Source organism: Enhydra lutris, unplaced genomic scaffold (genome assembly GCF_002288905.1).
Source record: "Enhydra lutris kenyoni isolate GAN:26980312 unplaced genomic scaffold, ASM228890v2 scaffoldscaffold11, whole genome shotgun sequence".
Classification (NCBI taxonomy): domain Eukaryota; kingdom Metazoa; phylum Chordata; class Mammalia; order Carnivora; family Mustelidae; genus Enhydra; species Enhydra lutris.
The window spans coordinates 19077389-19099823 of NW_019154095.1; the positions used below are offsets into that span (position 1 = coordinate 19077389).

General features: G+C 46.0%; 1 protein-coding gene across 1 annotated transcript in view; it reads left to right on the forward strand.

Annotated features, from left to right (window-relative positions):
* The window catches only part of LOC111144440 (PEAK1 related, kinase-activating pseudokinase 1), a 46723-nt gene that overhangs the window by 17393 nt on the left and 6895 nt on the right, over positions 1-22435 (forward strand). The window contains exons 4-5 of the mRNA XM_022498749.1: positions 10414-10571; positions 21325-22082. Of these exons, the coding sequence (XP_022354457.1) occupies positions 10414-10571; positions 21325-22082 (916 nt within the window). The remainder of the gene's footprint in view (positions 1-10413; positions 10572-21324; positions 22083-22435) is intronic.

Sequence of the window (22435 nt, forward strand, 5' to 3'; positions counted from 1 at the left end):
TCTGGAACGAAGCGTCCATAAAACCACCCAAAGGATGGCGTTTGGAGAGCTACGAGGTTGGTGAACCCTCGGAGATGCGGGTGGAGTGGTGTGGACCTGCCGAGGTCATGGGTGGTTCCGAGCCCTTTCCCCACACCTTGCCCTGTGCGTCACTTCCATCTGGCTGCTCCTGGGTTATATTCTGTTAGTGAAGTGCTTCTGTGAGTTCCATGAGCTGCTCGAGCAAATGAATCGGACCCAGGGAGGAGGTCATTGGAACCTCCGATCTGTAGCTGGCCGGTCAGAGCACAGGTGATGACGTGGACCCGGGATTGTCATCTGCCACAGAGGGCAGTTTAGTGGGGACTGATTCCTTAACCTGTAGAATCTGATGCTGTCTCTGCACGGTTAGCGTCAGCACTGAGTTCAATAGTAGGACACCCAGCTGGTAAGAATTTGTGGTGTAGGGAACCCCCCCTACCACCACCGCCATGTTGGAATTAGGCGACCAGAACCCTTACCTGGGTTGGGAGAGGTTTCAGCCAGGGCTGTGGGAGATGGGAGGTGGGAGAGAGCAGCTAATAGAGGGCTGAAGAGGTGACCCGTGAGTGGGAAAGAAACCTCATCCTTTTTGGGCAACAGACTGGGCCAGAGTAGGGAGTGGAAAAGATCATCTAGTGGCTTTGTTACAAATAGCCTCACTCTCCCAAGCCAGGAGGTTAAGAACAAAGTCTAACGTAAATACACATGGATTTCTTAAGCCAATAGTTGGGCTCAGAAATTGGGTCAACAGAGTGGACTTGGAGCATTTGCTGAATCAAGAGAAAGAGGGAAAGATCATTCTGAAGGCGTCGTTGCCAAAACCAGTAGTCTAGAAACAGAAAGATTCTGGTGAGCCACAGATTGTATTGGTGGATGGGTTCCAAGAGAGATAGGTCAGGAGTGGAAGAGCAGTAATTCCCAAGTTGATGAGTAAGAATTTGCTGCTGCTTTGGTTTACTCAATCACCAGAGTCCTGGTGAGAGGGTGGAGAGGCGGTGTGAACAGGGAAGGAGTCATGCGAGGTTCTTTTTTGCAGAGGAGAGACAGGCTAATACCAGAAAAGAGGCTCTTCTGTTTCTTAATTTGTGTGTAATGGAGCTAAGCAACCTGGTCATCTGTGCAGTACCTTAGCCCTGAGCCTGGGGCCGTACTACAATTTAGCGACGTCTCGAATCATAGATTCATACTGAGGTCTGGTTGATGGACAGATTCATTCTTCCTCATTACTTTAGAATAATGCCTATTTTCAAAGCATCATCCTGATGAATTTTCTTCTTTGATCTCTCTCTCTCTTTTTAAAGATTTTATTTATTAATTAGAGAGAGAGAGAGAGAGAGAGAGAGTGTGTGTGTGTGTGTATGTGGGAGAGCACACAAGTGGGGGGAGGGGCACACGGAGAGGGGGAGGGAGAAGCGGACTCCCCGCTGAGCACGAAGCCCAAGGCCTGGGGCTCCCTCCCAGGACCCCAAGATCATGACCTGAGCCGAAGTCAGACACCCAACTGACTGAACCATCCAGGTGCCCCCTTTGAGTCTCTTCAAGGACCATAATAAAAGTAGAGATGTCAGAGTGAAATCTGGGACCCATGTGCTCTTTTCTGCTTCTATCCAGGGAGCAGAATTACTCAGTTTACTGGAGGCTGCTGAAGTCCTCCCTCTGTCTCTGTCTGTCTCCATCCAACCATCCATCTTTCTGTGCACCTGGTACTGTTTTTGGCACGTAGCAAATATTAACTCATTGCCTCTTGCCTAACAGTCCGGTGAGATAAGTACGATTGTTACCCCATTAGGAGAAATGGGCTGGACGGGCAGCTGAAGCACGGAGAGCTGAGGTGCCCAGCCAGTAAGCCGAGGAGCCAGCATCCAAGCCAAGCAGCAAAGCCCCCTGGGGTTCACATAACCTCCCCATAAGAAGCCTTCCTAGATGACTCTGAAATCCTTCTGGGAAGTTCCGCAAATGCTTGCACGGCTGTTCCTCCCAAAGGCTCCCGCAGGTGCTCCCACACCGTGCTGGCCCATAGGCGGCCCAGCAGTCAGGGTAGCCCTCCGGATTGCAGCTGCTTGGTCGTCCATTTGTTCCTCGTCTCCTTTTCATCTTCTCTTCCTCTCTGCCCTCGTGTGAACACCTGTAAGAGCATCCTGCTTGACTTACCAGGCCAGGACTCGGGGCCTCTTTACCTCTATAGGAGATAACAGGTGGTGCACTGGGGGTGGGGTCTCTCTTACCTGCTCCCCGACAGCTCCCGGCCTGTCCTCAGCCTCAGCTCAAAGCTCCCCAGGCCAGGTAATGCCAAACCTCTGCCTGCCTTCCTCCAGCATCAGGCAGCCCGGACCCTCTCTAGGAAAGTACACAAAAGAACAGCGCCGCCTGGGGCCACGGATTAAGGAACTTGAATTTGGGGGGACCTGAAAGGTGATCTTTTAAAAACATACACATCTCTCAGTGCCAAAGTAGATCTGTATGTCATCAGGGCAACGCCTTCAAATTTCCATTTGACCAATTCAAGCATTTTTATCCTTCCCTAAAACTAATGATTGATCTTAATGTGTGCATGTGCACGTCCCTATCTTTAAAAATAAGTATGGGTTTATTCCTGTTTTTAAGTGGTTTGCATTGAATGCAAACTGCGTTCATCATCAGGTTGAACCAAAGGGTTTTTCAGCTTGTAGAGCTATGGAAGTCACTAGTGCATTAACTGCAAATGCAAATTTATTAATTTGCATTGTGGGGAACATTGAGGTCATTTGACCAAAAATGAAACTGATTTCCTATCTTTATACATGCTAATAAATCAGGGGGAAGCCTGTCCCCCTGAGTAGACTGGACTTTATTAGCCCTTTCCTGTGACACTGAGATACTTGGAAAATAACTCCCCTAGCATTTTCATCAAAGAGAGCCAAAATTAAAAACAATAAAAACCTTTCAGTGTAGTTATCTGCCTTTTTCAACCCATCTCCTGAAAAAAAAAATTTTTTTTTTTTTGAAAAAAAAATTTTTTTAACTAGAAGATTTGTAGAAGTTCAGGATATTTTGAGACTGTTGTATTTTGTAAATATGAGAAAGGTCCAGCTATTCAATCCAGCCTTACTGTGGGTGTTTGCTCCATGTTCCTGCCTTTTGCAAGTTTTGCTGGGCAAGTGTAATTCTTTACCAAAAGGAAACATTTATGCTCCCAGATGCCACCGAGTTATTGAAACAGAGGCAGATAAACTTAGTCAAGAAGTATTTAGTAATTACTGTGTGTTCCAGTATATTCTGAGTATGACACAGCTCCTTGAACAATTTATAATTTGGGCATGGTAACAAGCATATTTCACATGAAACAATTAGAATAATCTAACCAGAATTATAACCTAATGCCCAGTGATGTGAATCAGACTCAGCTCGGTGTGCCTTCCAGAGGAGACGGGCCAGTCAGAAAAGACTGCAGTGGTTTGGGAGGGATTTGTAGGTAAGTGATACTGACCCTGGGTTTTGCAGGTATAAAAAGCTTTGAAAGGGAGAGACAGTTGTTTCTTCAGAGCTAGGATAGGCAGGGGACAGTAATGTAGAGTGCTTTGGGGACGATGAGAGATTAGCCCAGTTGGAGCAAAGGATTAAGGTGGAGAAGTAGTAGTATATAAACAAGATGGTAATAATTTTTTTTCCCAAACAAGAAGTCTAGCTATATATTCCAATATATAAACAGTGGGGGAAAATGTTTTAAATTGAGATTAGTGAAGAATATCTGGGGTATGTATTTCAGTCACCACGGAGCACCCAAGATCCAATATGATGGCCGAGGTTAAGCATACTTAGCAAGAGCTCTGGATAGAGCTCATCAGCGTCAGCCGTCATTATGAGAGCAGTGTTTTAGAGAGATTTGGAGTCAGGATGCTCAACTCCCAAGACTGCAAATGTATTCTGAAGGTATAGACTGAACCCTCTATATACTTTTTTAGGGGAGTTGGGTAAGTATTTATCTCCCAGGTCATAGGTCTGTTGAAGCAAGGATGGCATCGTCTCTACTCACTGTTGTAACCGCAGTATTTAACACAGTGCTCAGCACAGAGTAGACAGTCAAAATTTATTTCTTGAAAGACCTGGGAATGCTTTTCAGGACAGACAGAACAGGGGACATGCTGCAGGTAATAGAGGCATAGGATAAGTTAAAAAAAAAAAAAAAAAATGAGGTGCTTTTATTCACCGAGCAAGCTTAGCTTGAATCATTTAATGATCTTGACCTCAGGATGTGGCTACATAGTAGAGAGTGAGTGGGGTGAGGCTGACTGTGTTTCAGAGCGTATTTGAATTGCCGCTAACATTGGAGCCCAACAAGACAATTGGAGATTGAGAGCTGCAGGTCAGAGGCAGAGCCGTCCCTGTTTTCCTGTGCTTTTGCAGGAAGTGCATTTTATAGAAAAGTCAGAGAGGAACTGAGGGGAAAGGAGAGCTCTGAGCCGTGAGTTCCCAGCCAGCTGACCACGCACTCCCGGCACTGCCACCGAAGCTGGCCCTCCTCTTCAGGGCTGCTCCATGGGACCCTGTAGCCCCTGGCCCAGCCCGTCCCTGGGCTCTGGGGGGCCTTGCCAATGAGGATGACACGACGCGCCAGAGTTTAGGATGGTAAGAGGTTCTCCTTCTTTGATTTAGGCATGACTTATTTGCATCTGAAACTAGCCTGTTTTCACTTCTTCTGGGCAATTTTAAAAAATGGGTGTAGCATCTTCTAACCCGTGTGTGCTTTCAGATCTAGTTCAGAGGCTTTCTCCGAGTCATCACCAAACTTAGCAGTGAATTTGACCAGCCCGAAGGCTTGGTGTGCAGGTGTACCCGGGTCTGGAATGCTGGGTCTGAAATCACGCTCTAGCGTCCTTTGGGGTTTCATAAGCTTCTGCTCCGGAGGCAAAAACTTCTCAACCGAATGTGTGTGAACTGAACACAGTTCAGGACAGTGAGAAGGAAACTTGGCCTCCGTCATACTTTACGAACCGTGATCTCCAATGAGAGCCTGGTGGCCGTGCGAAGCTTGAGCCACGGTCCCAGCCGCAAGCTGGGGCTGGGCATCCGCTAAGAATTTTGGACATTCTGGAAGCTCGGTGGGTATTTTTAGATGAGTCTTGTTCCTATGAATGAGGAAGTCCGGCAGATGGCTCTTGTGCCTGGATTGTTTTGTCCCCCCCCCCCCCCGCCAGCTTTCTACCAATACAGTTTGGAGAAAACCCTGGCAGGGCTTCTTTCTTGAAGGACAATAGGGGGAAAGGCCATTCCGAAAACACCGGGCAGCAGCTGCAGGGCTCAGTCTCTGAGGACACCGGGCCGTGGGCCCTGTATTTCATCCTCCTCTTCTGTGACTCTAGCTCATCGACGGGAGGCAGGGAAGGAAGTCTGAGTAAGAACAAGTCGTTTATCACCCTGCGCGAGCAAAGACATCTGTTCAGGCCGTGCTCTCCCTGCCGCTGATAAGAGTGTTATTCACCACCCAGAGAGGAAAGACCGGAGTCTGTGGTTTCGGCCGGTTGAAGCTACTTCCTTAAATGACAGGACATCAGATTACAACTTCTAGATGGTTGGCACCAGTTTTATGAAGAGCAGATCAAATTATTGTTAATGAGGGGAAAGCGCCTTTAGAAACAATAGTAGAGTCTTGACTGTGGCCTTAGGTCCGACAGAACAACCCAGCGGCGCTCAGAGAAGTCACCTTTGGAATAGTGAGCCTTTCCCGGGGATTCTTAAGCAATCTCTTGCTTACATGGATGGAGCACACAAAAGCAGCTTGATTGTAGGTGTGTGGTGTGTGCTCTGTCAGCTTCCCCTTTCACTCTGAAATCTGAGCTAGTTTGGCTCATTCCCTACCTAAAATGGCAATGCGTTAAGAGCACAGATTCCACGGGCTTCCAAGAAAGAAGGTTTTTGATGCAATTCATATAAAAGAGTCATCACTCCCAAGATCTCAGTATTATGAGAAAGGGTTACCCCTTGCTTCCCCCATTTACACCGGAGCATTCCAGATGCCTACTGGGCTTTCGTGACCTGGTGGGAGCCTGGGCTTCTCAAGCCTTTTTAGTAGAGAAATGGTAGTCTTCCCAGAAGCCATGAAAACATGAAAATTCCCCCTGTGCGTAGGTACTGAGATTTACCAAGTCTACTTTTGAGGCTCCCCATGTCCATACACGTACACACATACTGCTGAAAATTTATCCTGCAACCCAGAGAATAACTTTGTCTGCATTCACTTGGTGAGTTCAAAACCGTGACTTCTCCATTCTAGTGACTAGATGCAGAAGAACTGATTTCTGAAGTCTTAGAAGAGTGCTTAGGTCCGAAAAATAACTTTTTCCATCTATAACGCTCTTCTGTGATATTACTAACCTTCTCTGAATCTGCCCATCCCACCATGGGTCCTGGTGGAAACCCTGTTGGGTCCTCCTTTCTGTCCCTCGCCTTTCCGAGGCTCAGCAGCAGGTCAACGAGAATGGCCACCCCTAGGTTCATGCAGGCCCTACTGACTTTCTGTCCTCCTAGAAATGTTCATTTTCCATTTATCAAATATGTTAAGCATACAGGGAAGTTCAAAGAATCCTCCAAAGATTTTTCAAGTGTTATTAGCCATTTTAGATTTTGAAAACTAAAACGTTACAGGTTCAGGGCAAAAGGACTTCATATCTAGTTTCTGTTTCCATTTCCCACTGTTACCCAGAGTGTCACTAACTTGAAGGTGATGAGTATTATTTCCATTTGACTGCATATATAGGATAAACAAAAAAATTGCAGCGTCATTATGTATTTTTAAAATATATTTAAATGGCATCACACTGTACTTGAGACCTTTTGCAAATTACTTTTTTTTAAAATTGAACTATATAGTTGGCATACAATATCATATTAGTTTCGGGTATACATAGTGATGCAACAATTCCATACGTTATGAAATGCTCACCATGATGCCTACTTACCATCTGTCACTCTATGAAGTTATTATAATATGATTGACTATAATCCCTGTGCTGTACTTTTCATCCTTGTGAATTACTTATTTTATAACTGGAAGTTTGTACCTCTTAATCCCATTCCCCTATTTCAACCGTTCCCCCACTTTCTTCCCCTCTGGCCACCGCTAGTTTGTTCTTTGTTTTTATGAGTCTCTTTTTCTGTTTCTTTGTTCATTTGCTCATTTTGTTTTTTAGATCCCGCATGTATGTGGGCTCATAGGGTATTTTTGTCTTTCTCTGACTGATTTCACTTAGCCTGATGCTTTCTAGATGCATCCATGTTGTTAGAAATGGTGAGCCTTCTTTTTTATGACAGAGTGATATTCCATTGTATATACCTACGACTTCTTTATCTGTTCATCCATCAGTGGACACATTGGTTGCTTCCGTATCTTGGTCGTTGTAAATCACACTGCAGTAAACATAGGGGTGCATTGATCTTTTCAAATTAGTGGGTTTTCATTTTTTTTTTCAGGTAAATACCCAGACGTAAAATTACTGGATCATATGGTATTTCTATTTTTAATTCTTTGAGGAAACTCCATACTGTTTTCCACAGAGGCTGTACCAGTTGGCATTCCCACCAACAATGCACGAGGTTCCCTTTTCTCCACATCCTCGCCAACATTTGTTATTTCTTATGTTTTTCATACTAGCTATTCAGATTGGTGTGAGGTCATTATCTCATTGCAGTTTTGATTTTCCCCAAGCTGCTTTTAACATTCAACATTTAAGAATCATTTCAGTATTAGTACATTAAGTCAAGTTCATTTATTTTTTAGTTATATATATTCCATTATAAGATTATACCGCAATGTATCCATTATTTTATTGATGGACACTGGACTGTTTATGATTGTTTTTGCATTAGTAACACCATGAAGAACCTGTCCATGTATGAGATTTTCTTTAGATCTGCACTGATTGGTATAATAGTCAGTAGCTTAAAATGCGTCTACTCTAAATTGCATTGTGCTGTATGTATAAAATACACACCAGACTTTGAAGATTTAGAATGAAAAAAAAAAGTAAAATATCTCATTAACGATTTTTATACTCGTTGCCTATTAAGTTGACCGTATTTTTACATACTTTGTTTAAATAAAAGATATCATTAAAATAATTTCACCTATAATTTGGCTACTAAAAAGTTTAAGATTATATATATATGACTCGCACTGTAATTTTGTTGGACAAGGCTGGTCTACATCAGGGCCAGTAATTACCATCTACAGTATGGTAATCTGTGTTTGTAAATAAAGTTTTCTTGGAAAACATGTCCATTCATTTACATAGAGTTGATGACTGCTTTCCTGTTGCCAGAGCAGAGTTGAGTAGTTGTAACGGAGACCATATGATCCATAATCCTAAGATATCACCCATCTGGCCTTTTAAGGAAATGCTTGTTGACCCCTATTCTAGAGCAGTGATTTTTTAGCCATTTTTTAACAATGACCCACAATAAGAAATTTATTGGCTATCATGACCCAGTAGGCACACACCTGAAACAAAAGTTTCACGAAACAATGTTTCTAAAATCCTTACTGAAATATTTTCATGTTTTCTGGTCCCATAGCAGCCTATTTTGTTAAACTGCTGGTAAATTGCCATTACTCACTAAATTGACTGGGCCACACGTTCACTACTAGTGATTTGAATAACATTTCTCACAGACATCTATCCAAGGGGTGTGTGTGTGTGTGTGTGTGTGTGTGTGTGTGTGTGTGTCTTCACACACACACACACACACACACACACACACACTCTTACATTTTTTTTAGTTTTATCTGTTTGTATACATTTCATTCAGTGTTTTTCTAGGTTTATGGACTGGGGAGCTTTGCCAGCTCAGCAGCTCTGGCGCCGGAATTTCTCCCTTGGCAATTTTCTGGGCCTGAGGAGCAAGAGACCCCAAAGGCCACTTTGGAGGCGGCTGGGTCGTTGCATTGCCACAGAGCTGGCTTCTCTCCTAGACCCAGGAGTTGTCATTATTCATAGCTGCATATCTAGGCTTTATCTGCAAAAGCCATGATTGATAGATCAGATGAGAATAAAAATATTTTACAAAACTTTGCATGATTTTATTTTGCCAGAGGGTAAAATAAAGATAATCTACTGCCAGAGCACTTCCTGAGGATCTGATATTTCCCAGAGCCCTACAGCGACATTAAAACGTAAGGCATAGTATTGGTCGTGACCTGGCCATCACTGTCACAGCTTACACTTGACAGCTGTAAGCTATTTCTCAATGTGGGTTCTAAGAATTGGGGGTGAGGAGAAGGATGTGTCCCTGAAGAGTATTTTCATGGGAGCTAACAAACTTTCTCTAAACTTTTCTGGTGATCAGTACAGCATCCCCGGGACCGCAAAGACCAATGGAGGGTCTGGCAATGTTGAACACAAAGAACAGTCGATACATTCTTGACTGTAAGGTCATGTGCATTAAATAAGGCAGCTCTGATGCCAGATCAATACTGCGTTGTATATTTCCTACAGCCAATATTGAGATAGAGATCTGCTGTAGTGGGAACAGGACTGTCATCAGGAAATATCAGTTTGGACAAATCTGGGTTACCACCAACAGGGAGAGAGCTAGATTGATTGTGGTCTGCCTCAGTTGGTGGCAAAAATGTCAGGTCAGAGTGAATATTCATGTAGTCCTTGGAAAAAGGGAAGGAGAAATCAATAAGCTAACTGCTTTACCTGATAATGGGCCGTGTTTTCTCCAAGGCAGGTTATTTTTCTCTTGAACTTGGTATTCCGGTCCGTGATATGTTGGTAATGGTGTCTTAGAGATGCAACAAAAGATTTCATAGAAAGCCTAAGGGCAGATTCTATGCTTCAGGAAGAAGGGTTATGTTAACGTGTTTCTAAGCGTTGTACTAGAAGTCTGGTTAAATTGATAGAAAGTTTTCGTTAATTCCAAGGAATAACCTAGACCCTTTGAAGCTCTGTTAAGAGAGTACCAGACAAGAGGAAATCCCACCTTTTTAGTCCTAATTTGCAATTCATTTGCTCTGTGATCCTGCAGAAACTACCCAATCTCCGTATATCTCTGTAATTGACTCGTATGATAATGTTCGTGTTTTTCTTCATAGAGATGTTGTACAGTCTACAACAGGGGACATAAATGTTTTGGCCAACAGGGTTAGAATATGAAGGCGGTTCCTCCCAAATCATGATTTTGGATTTGTCTAAATTTCATAGAGTCACCCGTCCTAACCATACTTGACAAATCTCCTACCATTCACGTGCATAAGGTTTCAAAAGTGTGCCCGTTCTCTCTTCCCAGGATCATCTTTTTTTTCAAAACTTGCTGGTGCTTCAGCTTTCCAGAGCATAGTAGGTTCATGACCCATTGCCTGGCTTTTGAACTGAACCCAAATTAATCGCTTTCCTTGTTTGTTCTTGCATTTTCCAGGCACCTTTTAAAAATGAACAAGAGCAGCTCTGATTTGGAAAAAGTGAGCCAGGGCTCTGCAGAGAGCCTCAGTCCTCCCTGCAGGGGCGTCCACGTCAGCTTCAACACGGGCTCCACGGACAGCCTGGCCTCAGACTCCAGGACCTGCAGTGATGGAGGTAACAGACTTGACCTCGACGAGGAGGCTTAGATTCCCCCAAGTCTGGAAGGCCAGCCGTGGGCTCACTGCTAGGATTTGGAATGGCTGAGCTAGACCTACTGTCTTGGTCCTGCTTTGCTCCTGAGGTAGACTCCACCGAGGGGCAGTTGTCATTAATTCCCTGTTGGATACATGACGAGGCATCTCATGCCGCCCTGCCTTTTCTACCGACACACAGTGCGTCCACTGGCTCCTGGGGTGATGAGCCATCTATGTATAGGTCTGTCTTCCATTTCTGTCCTCGGGATGTGTTCTCGGGGGATTAGTACCACCAACCACAAGCTTTTACCCTCCACGTTTCTCTCTCTCCCTCTCCGCCATCTTGTTCACTCCTTCATGTGCATGAGGGCACACCCCCGTGCACATGTGCACACACTCACTTGGAAATGGCAGGCGCTTACGTATATGTTTGTTGAATTAAAGCATGGAGGCTTCATGAGACTGCCAGCCACTCCGTGGAGAAAGCTCTAAGGTGTACTATGTGGGTATGTCCTGATTGGGCACATTCCTGAGAAGGAACTCTTGTGTTTCTGTAGTTGTAATGGGTAGTGTTAAAACCTCTCACCGTTTCAACATTCTTTGCATGTGTGTGTGTCTCTGTGTGTTTCTTCTGCTTTTCTCTTAAACTTGCTTTAGCATGTTAGTTTTCGACATGTGCTAACATGACGACCTCTCTCACTCCAGTGGAAATATTTCTTCCCAGTAGGCAATTTTGGAGTCGAGACTTCCATCGTAAAGTCGCAGTCACCAACATATTTCTATTGGAAAGATGAGTACTGCAAAGTCTAGAGCACAGTCAGTCTGTGGTGTCAGTCTGTGGTGTGTTCTTATGGGAACCTTCTGATAGCTCAGACTTTAAAACAGGAAATCACTTAGTCTTGATTGGGGTGGGATGTGGCAAAAGAGGGCTTTCTTATTCTGCAGATTTTCCCCTTTTCATGGTTCTGTCTTTATCATGTGCCAGTTATTCAATGGGAATGCACTTCAAAATGGGGATTCCTAGATCAACAAAAAGTGTATGCCTTGTTACTAGAATTTGGATCCTTAGAATGAACGATTTTATTCTGCTTATGAACGCTTATGCTTTCTCCTGCTTACGGCTCCTGCTTATGGCTCTATACCTTAGACCATGCTTCCTTTCCCCACCCTCCCTTTGTCATAGCTATTAAACATCAGTCTAGAGACCATCTAGAACCACACTGGTCATGAAATGTGAAGAAGCCTTCAGTCTGCTTCTCATCGTTAATCAAGGTGGCTTGCTTCCGGTCTATTCCTAAACAGTTATCTTTCAATCCCATGAATTCTTACTTGCTTTTACCTCTTAGAAAGAATATTGAAGTATTTACCCATCACACCTTTTGTGACTGTATCTAGCCCTGAAGCTGAGAGAATGGATCTGAAGGGAGGTAGAGTTAGTTCAAGCTAAAGTTCCTAGAGACCAGAATGTAGTGTCTTCTTTAATATTAAATCAAAAGATATCATTAGACTATTTGTTTTGTTAGTAAGAATTCACTAGTGAAAAAAGATGCATTTTTCAGACTTTTTGTATCTGCAGTAAAGATGGACCTGAGTGAGTTGAGGACAAAGTCACTCCAGAGTGTATCATAATAGTTTGTGTAAATTTCTTGGAAGCTTGTCAGGGTTAGTGGTTAAAGTTAGTTTTCTACTATTTGGGTTTTGTGGCAAAAGAAAAAAAAAAGAAGTTTTACATTTTATTTAAAATGGGGGGTGGGCACCTGGGTGGCACAGTCGGTTAAGTTTCCAACCCTTGGTTTCAGCTCAGGTCCTGACCTCAGGGTCATGAGAGGGAGCCCCGCGTTGGGCTCTGTGCTCAGTGGGGAGTCTGCTTGAGGTTCTCTCTTTCCCCTTCCGTCTGCCCCTCCCCCACTTCTCACATGCATGAGTGCACACTCTCCCTCTTTCTCAAATAAATAAATCTTTCTAAAAAATTTTATAAGAAAAACAAACATAATTGAAATATATTACTTTGTTGAATTTTAAAAACCGGTGTGTCTAAATTTTAGGTTTACAAAGTGTCATCTTTATGTCAGTGTTCACTTCATTTCCTCAGGCTTGTACCCCATGTCACACCCCTCAGAGCACATCTGTTATCCCATCTGTCCATGCGGGCAATTCAGCTGAACAGTGAGTCTGCTCTGTGGAAGGAAAAAAATCCATGAAAGCAGTTGTTTGGTTGGTGCTTGGCTTGGAGGGTCAGACAGCACGTGTCAGGACAGGTCCACGCACGCCGCCGAGAGGTGACCTGTGGGGAGTAGCCGGGAGGCACAGAGGTCGGCTAAATGATCACCACAAATGGTCATCAGAAGACTCTCATGCTGTAAATGGTTCCTTTTAAATAGGTGAACCTAATGCTCCATGGAGATCATTTTCCTCTTCGATTTAGGGTAACGTTAAAATTCAGTGCCACAGTTTAACGCACATCCCCGACGCCAGGTTCCCATAGTCCTGCAGATTAGAAAGTGCTCTGTCGAACCGAAGCTGTTGGCACCAGCAACGGGTAAGAGGTCTGGCCACATGGTGAATTTAGGTGTGGATTCACATGAAGGTCAGTGTTCGTGTTTTTATAGCTAGCAGACCAGAAATATAGCCAGGTTAATGAAATATCCTCAGGGTAGTCAGCTTCTTTTCCTCAGTAGTTACGCCAAAGGTTTTTGGTTTTTTGTTTTTTTTTTTTTTAAGATTTTATTTATTTATTTATTATTATTTTTTTTTAAAGATTTTATTTATTTATTTGACAGACAGAGATCACAAGTAGGCAGAGAGGCAGGCAGAGAGAGAGGAAGGGAAGCAGGCTCCCTGCTGAGCAGAGAGCCCGATGCGGGACTCGATCCCAGGACCCTGGGATCATGACCTGAGCTGAAGGCAGCGGCTTAACCCACTGAGCCACCCAGGCGCCCGAGATTTTATTTATTTATTTAAGAGAGAGAGCGCACACAAGCAGGGTGGAGGGGCAGAGGGAAATGGACAAGCCCACTCCCCGCTGAGCAGGGAGCCCAACGCAGGGCTCAATCCCAGTTATCCGGGATCATGACCTGAGCTGAAGGTAGCCATTGAACCCATTGAGCTACCAGACACCCTCCCCGCAAGAGGATTTTTAAAATATATGCATTAGTTCAGTCATTGACTTGATAGATACTTGTAGAATCCAGACCTCGCGCTGGATATGATTTTAGATGTTGAACGTAGAGCAGTGACAAAAAAGGCCCAGTTCCTTCTCTCCGATTCCAACGGGGAGAGATGGACAAGGAGAAAGATAAAGGGCTAAAGTAAAATAGCCAGTGTGTCAGATGACAGTGAATGCTATGAAGAATCAAGCCAGGAAGTGGGCAGGAAGGGGTGGGCGGATCTGTCAAGAGGAGAGACAGTCAGTCCACACAGATCAGACATCAGTCGGGAGTGACAGCCTGACCTTCACTGAGCATTTGCTCCTCTACTCGGGCTGTTACCTGAGACTCCGTAAGAAGAAAAGGCGGCCCTGAAAAAGGCCTCTCAAACTCCCTAGCTGAAAATAGTGTGTTCTGACTGTCAAACAGGCTCTCAGAGCGCTTGATCCTAAATTGGCGGGTTTGGTCTAATAGATTCCATTTGGTGTTTTGCTCTAACACGGTGAGGCCCGCCTCATCCCCCACCCCTGTGGAGACACACTGAGTCATGGGATCTGTTCTGGGAGATTGATTAGTGAAGGAGGAAGAAGCTATCCCAAAGGAAAAGATAGTCATTTTTAAGAATGTCTGTGGCCTGAGCCCTTACAATATCACCAAAGTGAAGCTTTACCTTAGCTTAAACTATTCCCTTTAAACTGAATTTTAAAATATATTTTATCACTTCAGTAAAGTCAGTACGTGTCTCTGAGTAACAATTCACTTGATAGGGAAAGATATGACAGGAAAAGTCAGAGTCATCAGATACCCTTTAAATGAACTCCCACCTCTGAAATTTTGAGGATATTTTTCTATATCTTATCAGAAATTCTTACCCATATTTATTTTTTTTAATTTTTGAAAAGATCTTATTTATTCACAGAGAGAGAGCACAAGCAGGGGGAGTGGCAGGCAGAGGCAGAGGGAGAAGCAGGCTGCCTGCCGAGCGTAGATCCCTCTGGATATGGGGCTGCATCCCAGGACCCTGGGATCATGAGCTGAGCCTAAGGCAGACACTTAACTGACTGAGCCATGCAGTCTCCCCTTTTATCTGTATTTAAAATGTCATAAACCTCAATGGGACACATCCTTACACTTAATATATCCTGAAGTCTTTCAAATCAGAACCTCTGATTTGAATCTCATTCGAATCAGAATCTCATTTTTGTTAATGCTGCGTATTTTGTCATTGTGCAGAGTGGTTAAACCCCTCTCTTAAACAATGCATGGTTAGGTGATCTTCATTACCAGTCTCCGGTAAGATCCTGTGACACACCTTAAGATAATTTGGTGAGCATATCTGTAAGATAAATTCTTAGAAGAAGTGGAATCGATATTTCAAAAAGACACATTTTAAATAGACATTCCCAAATTTTCCTGTAAAATGTCAATTTACACTTCCATCAACAGCATGGGAAAGTGCTTCAAACTAATTGTTAATTTTACTGTTAATTTGGAAGAAGACCCCTAAATGATACTGTGTTCTCACAGGAGATGGGGAGCACAGGAGTCCAGGGCCGCACTGGGGCGGTGGGCATGGAATGTTTGCCAGGAGCCTGTTTCCAAACTGAGACCTCCTCTTTTGCATGTAAATTGCATTCACGTCTTGATTATTGTTTCTTGGGATGATTAAGTGTTCTGGAGAGACTCCTCACAAATGCCACATCTCCCTGCCAGTTGTAAAATGTTAATAACATGCTTCCATTTTCAGACCACGTTTACCTTCTTGAGAAAGCAAGCATTCTTTTTGAAGGGATACTTGACTGCTTTTTTTTTTTTTAACATTTAGAGTTGAGCCTTTCTGATTATGTGACCGAAGAGTTTGCACAATTTTTCCCCAGAGGAAAAGCTACATGTGAGGCTAGACCATTCCCTCTGCCACCCACTTCATGTATCAAGGGCTGGGAAGAGAGGGTTTAGTAGAAACCATCAAGAGTGCCATTTCTGTGTGCCATGGGCAAGGGGCCCGCATAGATGGCTTTCTCTGAATGAGGCCACAGGCCGTAGGAGAGGTTTGATCCATCTGCTTTTTGCCCTGTGCCTTGCATTTAGTAGGTGCTCAGGAAACATTGAATGAATGGGTAAATCTCTACAGCCATTTCCAGTTGAACAGTCCATATCCTCATTTAAAAAAAAAAAAATGAGCCATGGAAGACTCCCAAGTTTTTCAAATAAAAGAAAATTCCATTTGCTTTACCTTACCTGCAGTTGGAGAATAGCCAGACCCAAAAGCTAAGAATTTGGAGCTTGGGTGCTCCTGGCCCTGACTCTGCCCTCGGCCGCCACATTTGTCCTGCGCAGCTGCTGTCAGAAGGCAGAGCTATGCACCGAGGGAGACAGACGGGCTCATTCACACAGCTCAAAACTGGACTGACCACTTCCTCCTTAAGCCTGCCTCTCATTTTGGCTGAAGAGAACAATGAAGGTACCTATTAAAACCCAGCAAGAAGAGAGGACTCTATAATAAAAGAAAACATCCCAGTACTATGTTTGAACTTCTGGCCTGCCTTTCTGCCTTGGCTTTAAGCTGTTTATCCCAACCACTAAAATCCTGATTTCTTCTCTGCTTTTCTAAATACACTGGCACCAAACTCGTATTCCTTCCCCTTGGTCTTTTTAGGATCCCACCCGGTGTCCCATATGTGATATGTAGTTTTTCCACCAGAAACACTTTTTCTTCCCTGAAATGCACACCCTATAGAGATACAGATGTGTTCTACTCTATAGTTGGCTACTGGCTTTATACGCAGAGTTAGAAATGGGAAGAAGAACTTTTGGAGCTCTCTGGCCCAATTAGTATGAAAAGTCATTTCAAAACCTACCGGTGATGTAACTATGATGAAGGCAAACTTCCCAGAAAAGTATTTTCCATTTTCACCTTTTTTTACACTCTTCACTGTAAGCCAGAATTTGGAAACAGGGTGATCTAGCACCAGCATAAAACCAGGATATATTTGAATTCTTCTCATTGCTGTTGAAGCTGAGTCCTGAGAATATGGGCTTTGGCCAAAGTTTTTTCAGGAGTTTAGGGTTGGTTTTTTTTTTTTTTTTTTTTTTAAGTCACATTTTCCTGAACCAGTGTTTTGCCTGTGATTTCTGTAGCTATTTTAGGTGTCAAGGCATATCTATCCCCTCTTTTTTCTGGCTCTCCTGAATGCAGAGTGTGGCAGCTGTTGCAAATACAGTGGATGGACCCTGGCAAAACATAGGGGTTATAACACCAACCCCCGCACAGTCAAAAATCCACATATAACTTCTGCCTCCCCAGAAATGTTAACTAGTAATAAGCCTACTGTTGACCAGAAGCCTGATAACGTGAAGAGTCAACTCACACGTATGTTGTATGTTGTAGGTATTATATACTGCATTCTTGCAGTACAGGAAGCTGGGGAAAGGAAAATCATAAGGAAAAGAAAATACATGTACAGTACAGTACTGTATTTATTTAAAAAAAAGAAAACACATAAGTGGACCCATTCATTCTGACCCCATGTTGCTCAAGGGTCCGCTGCAGTAAGAATGTAGCTGCTATGTTGCTTACAGCCACGTTCATGAGGAGGGTGAGAGACTGAAGAAACTGGTGGAATCAGAGTGGATCTTTAGGGGTGCCCTCTGGCCCCGTAGCAAATAGGTACTGCTTTTTTCATGGTGGAGGAATTGCAGTTTCGTCAAGAAGGGCCGCACGTTGACATCTCTTTCAGAGTAGCCCCAGGATACCACCAGCTGAGCTGTTATGTGGACCTGGGTGCCCGGGGCTCTCAGAGTGAAGGATGGGCTTATCACTAGTTGTGGTTCCAAATCTAGAGGAAAACTTCAAGAAACCGGAAGGAAGGGAAGGGAAGGAAGAAGAAAGGAAGGAAGGAGGGAAGGAAGGAAGGAGGGAAGAAAGAAAGAGGGAGGGGGGAGGAAAAGAAAAGAAAGAAGAAAGAAAAGAAAGAAGAAAGAGAAAGAAAGAAAAGAAAAAAGAAAAGACCTTAAGAAGGATGCCTCTTGTTGGAAGGTGGTTGTGCCTGTTACAGAATTAGGCAATTTTTTTTTAACCTCAAAATCACCATATGTATACAAAATCCCCAATTATACGGGTGAGGTGCACATTTCGGGTAAGCCTCACTTCCCTGAATGAGGTTTGGGTGATGGCAGCCCTGCCCTGCTGGGGACGTGTGTGGTTGGGGGTCACTCAGAGGCAGTGCCATCCACTAGTACACGCTTTGTTGGGTGACAGACACATAGCATCTAAGAACCAAAGAAAAATGAACTGTTCTCCACCTAATACCCAGTCCTCCTTCCAGATTTACCTATAGATCTGATCAAAGCCACACAGGAGAGCAAGGGAACACCCAGGGGGTAAGGGAGAAAATCACTTCCTTCCCACTACCTGAATACACAAGTTATTTTTGGTGTGGGAGCAGAACCTCTCGATTCTCTTAGGTAATCTAGGGAATAAGAAGTGTTACAGATTTTATTTTATTTTATTTTTTTTATGATTCCTGCTATCCCTACAGATTGAAAAGTTGACCCCAGGGGCAGCTGAGGGAGCTAGAGATAGAGAAACCGTGGAAGGGAGAGAGCCCTCTGTCTAGCGGTATTTTATTTCCAGGGCAGCTTTGAGACAAAACGCTTGTTGGGAGGGGTTGAAAACGGAGCAAGTGGCCAAAATTATAGACTATTCCCTGCTGGAAGGGACCTCCACCGTGATGCCATTTGGTCCGTTTTAAATGAGGGAACTCAGTCGGGTCAGGGCAACGGTGAGTCCGGGGCTGGTCCTGCTGTCCGCCCTCAGACCGCAGTCGAGGCAGAAAAGGGGGTGATGGGGGTGATGGGGGTGTCACGGAGAGCTGTACAGGGAGGCGAGGATGGGAAAATAGCACGGGGCTTAAAGAGGCAGCGAGCCCAGAAGTTCATTTGTCAGACACATCCCGGCCAGCAGGACTGGGGACCAGAAGGAGTCCTCTCCATAGGCAGGCTGTCCCTGTCCCTGGAGACACTGATTCAAGCATTGACCAGAGACTCTGATTCGATGCTCCCTGCCTCCCCACATCCTCCTACCCCTGCGTCTGTTGATAACAAATGGAGAATCTGACACTTAGACCCATTCTGCTGTCCAGAAAGCAGAAAAGGCAGGAGATGGACCTGCTTTTCTCCTGGTTGCCCTTCTGCTCATCACCTGGGAACCTGATGGCTAAGGCTTAGTGTCCTTTGAGAGCCACATATGTAAGGGGTCTTGCTCTTCCATTCTTCAGCCCAGGAGCGAGCGAGGCATCCTCCCCCGGCTCTCTCGGCCTCTGCTAGAGGGAGGAAGTGAGTGGACCGCCCTGGCCTTCTGCTGCCCCCACTGCTGGCTGCACCCTTGAGAGGAGAAATGTTCCTTCATGGAGAGTGTGGAGTAGGGGACACACAGAACCCAGGGATTAAGAACCTCTGAGATCAACTGCGCGCAGGGTCTCCGGTCCTCTGGCTGCCCGGCTCTCGCTTGCCCTGCTTCTGGCTGTGGGGGGAGGTACATGGGTATGTGGAATTGACTGGCCCGACCGTGTGCCGCTGCTGCTTGGTTTATCACCAACCTGGCCTCCTGCAAGGGTATAAATCAGTCGCGCGGCCTTGCTGGCCGGGGGCCCCACCTGTCATTAGCAACACAGGGTGAGATGGGAAGGAAAACTGACTGTGATCTTGATTAAGCCACTGAGCAGCATGAGTGCTTGCCTTGTGCGGACGCGGGAGCGTGAGAAGCACTGTGCTGTCCCTGGGGTCTGGGAGGAGAGACGGCAGAGCCAGGGAAGGTGCTGGTGTGGAGCCTGATGGCCTCGCTGTGCTGTGTGGGCTTCTCTCCCCATGAGCCTGTTGGCTCCTGGCTCCTGTGTTCATCAAGCTGCCTGCATCTACCTTACCCTGAGGTGAGCTTTGCTTCTGGGGTTGTCCCAGACAGGAGGCCCCCACTGCTGGCTCCCTGACTGTGCTGTCATTGGCGAAGCCACGGCATCAGTGTCGGTGCCTACGCTGCCCAGGGGCGGGGGAGCCCTAAGGATGTGTGTGTGCCCTTTGCTTCTGAGAGGGACCCTCTTCCCTATGGAGTGTCCTAATAAGGAGACCCCGTGTTGATCGGAAGGGCCTGGCGCCTGTGCGTGTCCCTCAGGGCCCCTTCTGTCCCCACTTGGGTTGGAGAAAGCAGAGGGGGACTCAGCATGGGCAGAGAAAGTTGTTGACACTGAGGGAGCAGCCCTGGAAAGATTGTGCGCGTCGACGCAGAGCTCCTAGTTTGCTTCCTTGGGGGCCTTTCCCTGCGCACCCGGGGCCCATGTGTTTGTCGCAGCTCTTGCAAACCGGTCATGCTGCTGAGGTGGGGAGAGGTGCAGAGGGACACCGCGTGCCCTGCCCTTAAGATGACATGGCTTGGGGAACTCCAGCAGGGGCGCATGTCCCCGTGCTGTGTCCTTGAATGTAAGACCTGTATTGCTCCCACATTTTAACCTTTGGGATCCTGGGAGGCATTTTACAACCTGTGAATACAGTGAGTGCTTCTGTTACTGCCCTCAAAGCTGCTATCGGAAGAGTGGGGACATCCTCCAGTCGGTTCTGAGAGTGAAGGAAATGAGGACTATTTCAGTTTGCCCCTTTCCGTGCCCAGTGGCGATGCCTTTTTTCCTGCGTATTTTTACCTGAACTCTTGTTTCATTGGGAAAACTCCATTGTCTACGCTGATATGAAGAGTGAAGTCCAGTTTTCGTCCTGTCTAGACTGGCCCTCCAGCTCCCCGTCTGTGATGCTTCTGAACATTCCCATGCTCTGGGGGTGGGCGAGGGGGCTGAGGCCTTGATGGAGTCCCCCACCCTGCCCCCCATCAGGGTCAGCATCCTGTGTGCCCCACTCTGGGAACTGGGGGTCTAGGAAAGACTCTCTTTCCCTTGAGATCTGTTTCGTCATTTATAAAGTCACGTACCTCCACCTTCTAAGATATTTCTGGGTCCACCCTGCCCCCCAAGGCACCAAGGTGTTTGTCAAAACTCATAGAAGTACACACCAAAAAGGGAGAATTTTGCTGTAGGTAAATTTACCCTCTATTAACCCGGCTTTTTAAAAAAATCCATTCAAAGCAAGCATTCAGGTTTGCTGATGTCGTTATTGCTTGCAAAATGTTGGAAACAACCTAAGTGTCCATTATGAGGGGATCGGTTAGCTAAATTATGATACTTACATAGGATGATATATTATGGGTCACTGTTAAAAAGAATTAGGGTAGATCTGTACATCTGGTGTGAAATACCTTCTTTGAGTAAATGTGTGCTGTGCATTTGTTTGGGTCATTTGGCAGATCTCCGGAAGGATCCCTGGTAATTGCCAGCAGTGGTTTCCTCTGATGAGGGAGCCTGGGTGCTAAGGGACGGGTGAGGAGGAAGACTTCACTGGCACTGTATACCTTTCTTGCATTGTGAATTTTGTTCATTGTGCATCTGTTGTCTCTAAGAAATAGATACAAATAAAATAAATTGCTTTGACTGCAGGGCCCCCTGAGTGTCATTGGCCTCTAGCCTGATTGTTGCTGTTTCTCTGTTTCAGGCCCTTCGTCTGAACCAGCACACTCACCCACCAGCAGTGGGAAGAAGCTCTTTGCTCCTGTTCCCTTCCCTTCAGGCTCCACGGAGGATGTGTCCCCCAGCGGCCCCCTCCAGCCCCCGCCTCTCCCCCAGAAGAAGTTAGTGAGCCGGGCCGCCTCTTCCCCTGATGGCTTCTTCTGGACCCAAGGGTCCCCCAAGCCAAGAACGGCAAGTCCCAAGCTGAACCTCAGCCACTCAGAAACCAATGTCTGTGCCCACGAAGATCCCCACTTCAGCTACTCCTCAAGTCCTGGGAGCCGCCATCATCCAATCTTCTCCTCTTCTGAGCCCCTGGAGAAAACATTCAGAAGCAACGGCCACTGGGTGCCAGCGCCAGGGCTGGCGGGTAGCAAGAGCCGCTGTGGGAGCCCCAGCCTCCGGTGCAGAGGGGTCCCCTCGGCCTCCTCCTCCCAGCTGAGCGTGTCCAGCCAGGCGTCTGCCAGCAGCGCGCAGCTCCACTTCCACAGCCTGCTGAGCAGCATCAGCAGCAAGGAGGGCACCTATGCCAAGCTCGGGGGGCTCTACGCCCAGTCCCTGGTCCGCCTTGCGGCCAAGTGCGAGGACCTCTTCATGGGCGGCCAGAAAAAGGAGCTGCACTTCAACGAGAATAACTGGTCGCTCTTCAAACTGACCTGTAACAGGCCCTGTTGTGACTCGGGGGATGCCATCTACTACTGTGCCACCTGCTCTGAGGACCCTGGCAGCACCTATGCTGTGAAAGTAGGTACCAACCCACCCCCTCCTTCCATTCTGCGGTGCAGCCGTCTGGCCCCGGCTACGACAGGGCTGCAGCTCGGACGAGTCCTCTCACAGTCCAGGCCGCCGGCGCAGGCTCGCAGCCAGAGTTCTTGCTAACACTGAGTGCTCTCTGATTTCTCGCTCAGCCCGGCCCGGGGCCCTGTGTGGGAAGATTTGTAGTGTGAACGTGGCATTCCTCCTCTGCATTTGGGAGTGAGCCCATGTGGTCTAGTTGGATTAGGGAGACAAGTTGTCTTTTTAAGGCAGCAGAGAGTTCATTGCATTCACTTATTCATCAGATTTTTACGGAGTGCCAGTCGTGTGCTTTTACGTGT